This window comes from Nematolebias whitei, chromosome 4 (genome assembly GCF_014905685.2).
Source record: "Nematolebias whitei isolate Nwh7 chromosome 4, NemWhi1, whole genome shotgun sequence".
Taxonomy (NCBI): Eukaryota; Metazoa; Chordata; class Actinopteri; order Cyprinodontiformes; family Rivulidae; genus Nematolebias; species Nematolebias whitei.
Window position 1 is genome coordinate 8397160 of NC_056501.1, and position 10500 is coordinate 8407659.

At 39.4% G+C, this 10500-nt stretch overlaps 1 protein-coding gene across 1 annotated transcript in view; it reads right to left on the reverse strand.

Moving 5' to 3' along the window:
• The window catches only part of shtn3 (shootin 3), a 40941-nt gene that overhangs the window by 5525 nt on the left and 24916 nt on the right, over positions 1-10500 (reverse strand). Inside the window, exons 8-14 of the mRNA XM_037675654.1 lie at positions 9040-9186; positions 6834-6987; positions 4936-5107; positions 2406-2470; positions 2231-2334; positions 1155-1169; positions 874-933 (exon numbers count right to left, since the gene is read on the reverse strand). Coding sequence (XP_037531582.1) covers positions 874-933; positions 1155-1169; positions 2231-2334; positions 2406-2470; positions 4936-5107; positions 6834-6987; positions 9040-9186 — 717 coding nt within the window. The remainder of the gene's footprint in view (positions 1-873; positions 934-1154; positions 1170-2230; positions 2335-2405; positions 2471-4935; positions 5108-6833; positions 6988-9039; positions 9187-10500) is intronic.

Here is a 10500-nt window from a genome sequence, read left to right on the forward strand (position 1 = left end):
TTTTAGCTAACCTTTTGCTACTTTTACCTAACCCTTTGCTACTATTAACAAGCCTTTTGATACTTTTAGCTAACCTTTTGCTACTTTTAGCTAACCCTTTGCTACTATTAACAAGCCTTTTGCTAATTTTAGGCTAGCTTTTTGCTACTTTTTAGCTGTTTTGCTCATTTTAGCTAGCTTCCTGCTACTTTTAGTTTCTGTTCTGTTACTTTTAGATTTTAGTCAGAACAATACTACGTTAAGCTAGTGTTTTGCTGCTGTAGCTAGCCTTTGACTACCTTCAGCTAGTGTTTTACCTTTTTAGCCAGTGCTATGCTAATTTTAGCTAGCTTCCTGCTATTTTTAGCTTCTGTTTTTTTCTAGATTTTAGCCAGAACGTTACTGCTTTAAGCAAGTGTTTTGCTGCTTTAACTAGCTTTTGACTACCTTAAGCTAGTGTTTAACTTCTTTTAGCGAGCTATGCTCATTTTAGCTTGCCTTTAGCTTTTACCTAGAACTTTACTACTTTTACCTGTGGTTTTTATCCTATCTAGAGTTCTACTTATTTTAGCTTTAGGAACGCAGTTCTGGCTTTTTCAGCAAATCTTAGCTGTCGTTCAGCTCTCAGAGTGTATTTTCATTATTTGTTTATTAATTAATTAATTTATTTATTTACTATGCATAAATAAGTTCAGAGCCAGAGGTCAGAGTTGGGTGGAAAAGATTTCCGGTACAAAAACTGAAAATGAGAGGAAAAAACATCCAAAGTTTTAAAAATACATTCAGAAAGTCTGGAGATCTGCCGATAAAGACTGGAAGATCTGAGGAAACCAGATAGATGAAGAGTTTTGCACGGCGCTGTGAACTGTAACAGTGGACTAAAGCCCGATTTACCAGGATGCCTTTCAGCTCGTCCATGGCACTCTCCTGCAGTTTGTCCTCAGAGGGGGGAGGCTGCAGGAACAAAAACATGACATTTTTATTATTTGTATAAAAGAAGACAGAAATTACCGCCGTTCACTCTGAGCTGATATAAAATCTGATCTAGTTTATTTTAGGAGAGGAAAAGGAAGGACCAGAGACCAGTCTGTCATCTGAACTGATCAGAACCAGGATCATCAGGGGGTGTGACAGTGATGGGTCAAAGGGAGGGGGGGAAATGTCAATAAACTCACTTTGACTGCTGCTCTCTGGGACAAACAGGAAGCATGGAGAGGAGAGAGAAGTTAGAACCAACTGAGAACTCAGAGACAGGCCCAAACCTCTCACCTTCTGCTGACTTTGACCATTCTGGACCCATTTTGTGTTTCAGAACCACAAGAAACAAGTCGGACAGAGACACGGAAATGATTAACAACAAGGCATAAAAACAAAGAAAGGAAACAGTAGCCACAAAGAAACACAGAACAAGAAGAAAGGTTACAAAATAAAGACACAACGGGCAAAACGAAAGAACAGAAACACCAGAGTAAAATCTGAAAAAATACCCGTGATTAAGTGAAAAAACACTAAAAAAACAGGAAAATACGCAATGACAGCAAAACAACGTGGTCAGAATTATAAAAATCATAAATAAATACAAGAATGAAGAGATTTGAACTGGAACATGAACACAAAGAGACAGTAAAGACAAATTAATTATAAAACAAGGTTACACACAAATATCTAATAAGAAATAATAAAAAGGTAAAGGGCCACAAAAAGACAAAGGATCACAGGAAAACACAAAAAAACTAGTTGTTTGCTAAAATTATTCCCAACACATTAAAAATATAAAGACATCCAAGATGTCCTCAGATTTTTACAGAAAGACAGAGAGACCAAAAAAAAATGAAATCAGCTGCAACAAACTGAAAATAAAACACACAAATCTGTATTTTTTTATTTGATGAGACTGGTCAGTCACCCAGTCGTCTCACTTCAAAGTCAACTTTATTGTCAAAACTGCAATATGTACAGGACAGGATTGAAATGTCATTACTCTCAGACCCCTGGTGCAACAATAACCATTAACCATTTAATAAACAATAGCATAAAATGAAATAATAAAAGTATGGTATAATCCTAAATTGTAAGTATAGCAGTACAAATATAAAAAGTAAAGTAAGTACACTTCAGGTGTCCAGCGAGTCTTTTCATTTTAAAACTGACTACAAATCTGTTGTTAACCCCAGTAACCCCAGTAACCCCAGTAAACCAGAGGTTTGCCTTCTTTACAAAGGAAATCGTTTTGGACGGCGGCCGTCCTCACCTTGTTGTCCTGACTTTTGACGGGACGCAGGACGACGCCGTGTTTGATCCGCTCCATCATCTCGTTCACCGCCTTCACCTTCACGTCGTCCACGCCTTCGGCTGCTGCGGAGACACAAGGTCCCGAGGTCATGAGCCGCACGTGAAAACGAATCGATTATTCAGAAGAAGCTCACCTGGAGTCGGCTCCACCTTCACTTTGGAGACTTTGGAGGACTTCCTCATGATGGCGATCAGAGAGCTGAGGAAGGAGACATGGAGGTAAAGCTGGGATCGGTCGGAGGTTTGAAACAGTGGTGGTGTTTTAAAACAAATCTCCACACTCCGACCACATCCAGAGATTAGTCTGAACCATTTCCTTCACTTTTGTCTGATAGTCTGAACCCAATCTGACTCCAGGTGAGCAGCAGTCATCACCTGGACGTCTCAGGAATGTGAAATCCTGGGGTTTTTAAAAGACAAAGATTGTCCCCGCCTCAATAAATCATTTGAGGAAACTATACTTTCAAGCAATATAAAAAACGGAAAGATTATACATTTATACAGGTAAAATGCTGCATTTATGCCTCCTACAAATTGTTTAATTAAAATAATTATGCGACCAGAGCCAAGTTTCTGTTTTAGACATTTCCATGGAACGTGGGAACAATTTTCCTTTTGGGTTTCACTATCGTGCACGGATGCATGGCAAATGTTTAGACGCCTGTTTTTATAGATTACAATAGTCCCTCGCTACTTCGTGGTTCATTTCTTGCAGACTCGCTCTATCGCGGTTTTTCAAAATAAGATTGGACATGACACACAGTTGGCTGATTGATGGATGAGCCGCACGATCAGCATGGAATTTTAATTTAAAACAAATTGTTATGAATTATTTAGAAACTGCTGCACATGTGTGCAGCACATACTGCAGGATAAACTTCCTGCTGCAGCTGATCAGCTGTTCTCCGTGCAGAGCTGAGAAGTGGGCGTGGCCAAGAACGCTTGCAGGTGGCAAAGAGCTGAAATCATCATGTTCTGTGCTCTTTTAGAGCGTTCAGCGTTTAGAAACATTGTTTAAATATTGCAAGAGTGTGGGAAGGGTTTTAAACGCCTTAATATAATATATATAAATATATAAATACCAAAATAAAATACTACTTGCTACTTGTACTGCTAGTCCTACTTGGCGGTTTTTCACTTATCATGGGGCTTCAGGGTACGGCTCCCATGCGATAAACGAGATAAACAACTGTATATATTTACTGTAAAAAGAAGAAGACGCTTCAGTTGTAAGTCACATGACTGCGTGAGCCGGAAACTGACTCAAACGCTCCAAAAAGACAAAAAATTGGTGTGGGCCGTGTGCACAAAGATGCCCGGTGATCCTGTTGGTTTAGTTTCTTCAACGTTTCTTCCTGACAAACATAAATTTTCTACATATACAAAGACTGGAAGAAAACATCTTAATATTTAAGAAATTCAACATAATACACATGATTTTATCAATTTTGTCCCATAACTGGTATATTGTTTTAACTTGGTGCGGCTAGAGTCAAGCAGGAAGTGACATCAAAGGGGAACTCTCTGGTCTTTGTTAATTGAAACAATATTATTTGAACTCTGATGCTTCTCTCTGATCGAGACTCTGAAGAATAATCAGAAGAAACATCAGACTCTCCTCGATGGTCTGCGTGGTTTAGCTGTTGTAGCGATGCTCCGTTCACATGAAGGTCACCTTTACCACTTCCTGTTTCTGCGCATGAGAATATCTCAACAACTGTTTATCTCAGCAGCTTGTTGACGATATTTTGAAGAGACAGCTTTTCTTTTTGTCTGTTTTATTTCACTACATGTTTTATTACACTGTTTATCAAGACTTTAAATTATTTTAGAGAACAGCTGACGGCCAGGAAGTAACTGACTGCGTTATCACAGGGGTGGAAGAAGTGTTTTATGGGTAACTGACATCAGTTTACCACCAGGTGTGAACAGAGGCGACCGAGCGCAACAGATCTGTAACAACAAGCCTGAATGTACAGTGGCCCTAAGGTGTAAATGAACATTTGAAAAAATAGAATTACATTAGAAAAAATGGAAATTATATAATTTTTGAGTGATTCCATTTTTTCTAATGTAATTCCGTTTTTTCCAATGTGATTCTGTTTTTTCTCATGCAATTCCGTTTCTTTCAAATGTGATTCCGGCCACTTCCGCTTTGGCTGCTTCCGCTTTGGCTTAATGTAATTCCTTTTATTTTCAAATGTAATTCCATTTTTTTCAAATGTAATTTCGTTTTTTCAAATGTTGTTGTGTTTTTGTTCTGTTTTTTCAAATGTAATTCTGTTTTTTCAAATGTTGTTGTGTTTTTGTTCTGTTTTTTTCAAATGTAATTCTGTTTTTTCAAATGTAATTCTGTTTTTTCAAATGTAATTTCGTTTTTTTCAAATGTGATTCTGGCCACTTCCGCTTTGGCCACTTCTACTTTGGCCACTTCCGCTTTGGCCACTTCCACTTTGGCTACTTCCGCTTTGGCCACTTCCACTTTGGCCACTTCCGCTTTGGCTTAATGTAATTCCTTTTTATTCAAATATAATTCTTTTTTTTTTTTTCAAATGTAATTCAATTTTTTCAAATGCTGTTGTGTTTTTTTTTTTTTTCAAATGTTCATTTACACCTCAGGGCCACCGTATGAACGGCCTCTAAGATGCTGTGTTTGGTTTTCACCTGAGGGGGTTGCATCTGGAAGGGGGAGGTGGTGGAGGAGGTGGTGGAGGAGGAGGAGGAGGGGGAGGAGGTGGCTGTGGGGGTGGAGCAGGAGGCGGGGCCACCCCAGGCGATGGGGGAGGAAGGTCTGTGGCGGCTGCCAACTCCCTCTCGGTCTCCTGGAGCTCGAGGACTGAGGAGAGGAAACACATAAAACATCTGGATGATCATCATCATATCTTTCTTCATTACCATCTTCATCATCCTCTTCACCTTTCACTAAAACTAACTCTTCAAATATTGCAGATATGTCGTGTTCTTTGTTTCGTTGTTAAATAATTATTCTCTCCAACGTTCGGGCTGAACACACGAACCAACGCCATGCATCAAGAAAAACAACTCTTCTGTTCGGCTTTTTATCACTAGCCACTGAAAAACTAACAATGATGTCAGTGCGCATGTCTGTTAGCAAAATATCTCAGGAACCACTGGGCAAATGTGAAGGAAACTTGCAGAACGTAATTCTTTAATACATCTGATTAACTTTTAGAGTCAGCCTGATTAAAGATGGCTGCCTCAGCTAACTGACTGAAGAAAACAGGAACATGGCTACCGCTCAGTCAGTTTTACAGATATTCACCTAAAGTTTGGTGTGGTGGTAGCTGAGCCTTAACCTCAACACGAGCCCTGAGTGTCAGGTCGAGCCTAATGTTATTTTATCATTAACACTTGTTTCTCATTATAAGTTGATCTCAGTTTAGAACAGGCGGCGGGCGACATGCATTCCTTCATAAATGCTTTTAATTAGCAGCTGAAGTCAGCTGATCACATGACCTCATTAGAAGCCTTGAACAGATGTTGCACGTGGAGAACTCTGCACGTTTCCTGCAGCAGACGGGTCCACAATTTAATGACATGAACCCAACCGTTAGTAACCATTGGTTGGTAATTAGTTCTGTTACTAACCTTAAAGGGTACTAAGAATTGGGGGGGGGGGGGGGGGTATCAGGGGCAGAGCAGTCCAAAAATCAGGTTTAACCATGAAGATGTTTCCATGTTGGTGCAAGAAAAACACTACGCTCGTACTGCAGGTCTCAATACAATTCTGTGTTCCTTCACATCATAATGGAAACGTAACCTCCATCAGACTCCAGAGTTAACGGTCCACGGTTCTGAAGCGACCCGCAGAAGACGACGTGACGTCACACAGAGCACGCCGTGCGTACAGAAGGAAATATGGATGCTGCACGTTAGCATGCGTGGAGTCTGAAGTTGCTGTGCAATCATAACCGATTAAATTATTATCTGATTGACTGGTCCAGTTGAACCTGCCTCCTCCTGACTAATCAGGTGCAGGGACCGGAGCAACTGTAAAAATGAAACAAACTCAATTATCAGCCCCGTCACGTTAGCAGAGATACGGTCCAACACCAACGTTGATATCAAACGTAGATTCTCAGACGTCCAGGACTAAGTAAATAAATAACTGGACTTGTGTCCTTTAGTTGAAGACGTGTGAAGTTCTGTGATTTAAACTGCATGACGTTGGTGTCAGTATCATCAATATTTGGATCAGTCCACCTTCCTCTGCTTCACTGAGCTGTATGGAATGCAACCTAACCGTTCAGACCGAGGTCGAACTAGAACAAAATTTCATTTGTCGCGTTCAGACTGTCAGACAAATTTAAAAAAAGAGAGATTTGGACCACTTTGGCTTGGAGAGTGAACGTAGCCTATAGATGAATCTCAGCTACAGCCACAACAAGTTTTAGCTCAACACCTGTAAGATTAGCTGAGTTACATCACTTGGCTGTGGTGGCCATCTTCAACTGGTTTGACTCTAAAATCGAATCAAGGACTTCCTGTCGCTGTAGTTCACGTGCAGCTGATGAGCTTTGACCTCTCGTGTTGTTTTTCACCTCTTTTCTCCAGCTCCTCGTTCTTCTTCTCTGCCCGCTGCAGTCGTCCCTCCGTCTCCTTCTTCTCCACCTCCAGAAGCTCCAGCTGTCTCTGAAGGTCCTCCAGCTGTTTCTTCACAGTGCTGTCCTCCAGCTGGGCCTCCAGGCTCTGCACCTACACACACAGAATGACCGACAGCTCGGCTAAAGGAGGTCCGATTTAAGGCTTTATCCAGAGTGTTACGCTGAATTTTGAGGCAAATCAAATTGTTTTGGTCTTTAAGGTCAAAAAGGTGCCATATAATATCAAAAACTGCTAAGATGTTGGTTTTTATAGCACCGTTTAATTGTTTATGAGGTCATATCTCAGCTAAAGCTGCAATGGTTCATTTTCTTTGTCCCGCAGGAGAAACACAGACATCTAAGAATCAACTGAAAGTAAAAAATAAGTTCTGAAGAAAAGAATTTGAAAAAGTTTTCCAGTTTATTTTAGTAAATAAACTGAAGAAGAGTTGCTAAAACAAATACTTGAGAACAAAAGCGCATGTTTAAACGTGTCACTGCTTGGGTTTGTTGTCACCACTTTTTAAACACGTTGCTTCCAGGTGCGGCACGAAGACAATCTGAATAAATAAGTAGCTAAAAACACTCAGCGTGTTCCAAAACGACCGTTGAGGAGCCAAAGCTCTGATGAATCCAAAGTAATTCAGACGGTGTTTTCAGGCAGTTAATCAGCGAACCTTTGTTCCTAAACATCCAGGTTTGCGGTTTTTATTCTATATGTGTTGTCACATATGCTGGTGAAGATTCTCAGTCATCCAGGACATGGTAAATTAAAAAAAGTTCAAGACAAAAACAACTGGACTTTATTAAATAAAGTCCAGGTGTTTTTGTCTTGAACTTTTTAGAATTTGTGTTTTCTTCACAGCTTGTTTCTGCTGCCCCCAAGAGGCCACAAACTGCAATTACACCAAAAACATAAAAAACTCAAATGGAAAATGGACTGTACTTACTGGTTTATATATCACCTTTCTATCTTATCACATTCATACACCGATGGACACACATCGGAGGCAATGAGGGGTTCAGTGTCTTACCCAGGGACACTTTGGCGTGTGACTGCTAGTGGAATCAAACCCCCAACTCTCGCATTGGAGGACAGCTGCTCTAACCACTCGTCCACAGCCGCCACGTTAAAAATACAACTGTGGCCAAACTGAGGAATTATTTCACAAAATGCATTCTAAGGCAAAGTCGCTCTGAGAAAATGGACTTTAATTAATATCTGTTGCCATGACTCATGAGCAATCATGTATTCCCACTGCCTGTGTTTGTTTTGATCGGTCTGTTAGCAAAATATCTCATGAACCAGAAGACAAACTTCAATTAAATTATCAGAAAGTAATCAACGGATGTCTCTTTGTTTCTATGGGGTGCCGTTTGTAAAGTTGCACAGTCAAAAATTAACAGCGATATTTTGGTTAATTTAGCCTTTCATAAGAAAAAAAGTTGTTTTTTAAATAAATGTTTAGCTTAGAAATTAAATATTTAATTTAAACCTAAATATTTAGTTTACTAACTAAATATTTAACTTGCAAGTTAAGTATTTAGTTAGTAAACTAAATATTTAGCTTGTAAATTAAATATTTAGTTTGGAACTATGATGTTTATAAATAAAGGAATAACATAGTGAAAATATGACTCTTTTTTCTTATTAAAGGCTAAATAAACCAAAATATTGCTGTTAATTTTTGACTGTGTAATTTTGTAAACGACACCCCATATCGATTGTATACCTGGATTATTGAGCATGGACTTTGTTGGCACCCCATATGTTTCTACAATTAATTTGTTTTTTAAGTCCATAATTTCAAGATGGCCACCACTGATAATTGTCATAAGTGGCTAAAAGTCGGTCATTTTCAGATATTCAGCTAAAATTTGGTGTGGTAGTAGCTGAGTGTGCTGTTTTATACAATTTACAGTAAATGTTTCAATCTTTTTATATAAATGTTTAAAATGTGTCAGTTTCAAATTTACAAATAAATGTGAAGTTATGTAGGGTACGGACTAAATTATTAGAGTTTTTTATTGTTTTTGCAAGCATCTACGTGTCTAGCTGAAATGTTAAGTTTTCTCTCCGTTGGACTAAATCTAGAAAATACGATGTAAGCGTGACGAATCCAAAGCATCGAGGCTGAGGGGAAACAAATGTTTGAGGTTTTACCTGCTGCTGATGCTGCAGACGCTCCTCCTCCAGCGTTTTGGTGACGACGGCGACGTCCTCCAGAGCTTTGAGCAGCAGGACGCTGGGCTCGGCGCTCTGCAGCAGCAGCATGCTCTGCCTGTTGGCCTCCTTCTGCTTCACCAACATCTGCACGACACCAAGGAGGAGGTGAAGCAGAGCAGCTGGAGAGAGGTCTAAATAAACTCTGGAGGCTGAGTCCTTTCAGATCAGCAAACACCACAGAGGGGTCAATTCAGCCAAATAGCTCGTCGTTTTATTGTGCAACATTCACGCAGCCGTTTCCTGTTTCTAGTTTCTCCTGGACGTTTTTTATCATCTTCCTACTTCAGTTTGCGTTCAATAATTTTACTTTCTCGTGTGTCAAAACGTCTCATTCAGGAGAAGGGTGCGAAGACTTTTGGTTTATGTAAATTTGACCGGTTTTAAAATATTTAACTTTTTGGTTTCCTCGAATGAATTTAAAAATTTTAGCTGCGCTTTTAAATGTTTGCATTGCTAATTTCAGGTTTTAGCTAAAGTTTTAACATTTAATTTTTAAGTGCTGTTGAGCTATATATTATTTAGCAACAAGTCTCATGTTTTATTTGAATTACTATTTTTCTAATTTTACTTTTTAGCTACCTTTTTGGTGGTTTTAGCATTTAGCTATGAATTTGATCATTTTAGCTATGTTTTGCTAAATTTACATTTGAGCTATTGTTTTGGTGAGCTTTGTTTTTAGCTTTGCTTAAACTAATTTTAGTTTTCTGCTATTGTTTTCTTCATTTGAACATTTAGCAATGAATTAGCTAATTTAAACATTTAGCTTTTTATTTTATTTTTCTTTTGGCTGCTCTCTTCTTAAGAGGTCGCCGCAGCGAATTAAGTTGCACGAAGACTTGGCAATTGTTTTTACGCAAAATGTCCTTCCTGACGCAAACACAGACACCGAGCTACCACAGCCCTCTGTGTGGAGCGGTGAGCTGCATCTAGGGCACCCGGGGGAGCAGGGGGTGGGGGTTAAGAACTTTGCTCAAGGGCCCAGAGTGGGGCAAATGAGGGTGGAGGCAGGTGTGGGTGCTTCACTGTCCCCACCCACATTTTTGATGTTGTCGGTAATGGGGCTTGAACCGGCGATCTTCCGATCACAGGTCCACCTTCTCTAACCTCTGCGCCACCACTCCAATTGAGTGTTTAGCTATGAATTACCTAATTTGAGCATTTAGCTATGAATTAGCTAATCTGAGCATTTAGCTACAAATTACCTAATTTGAGCATTTAGCCACAAATTACCCAATTTGAGCATTTAGCTATGAATTACCTAATTTGAGCATTTATCTATGAATTATCTAATTTGAGCATTTAGCTATGAATTACCTAATTTGAGCATTTAGCTATGAATTAGTTAATTTGAGCATTTAGCTATGAATGATCTAATTTGTGCATTTAGCTATGAATTAG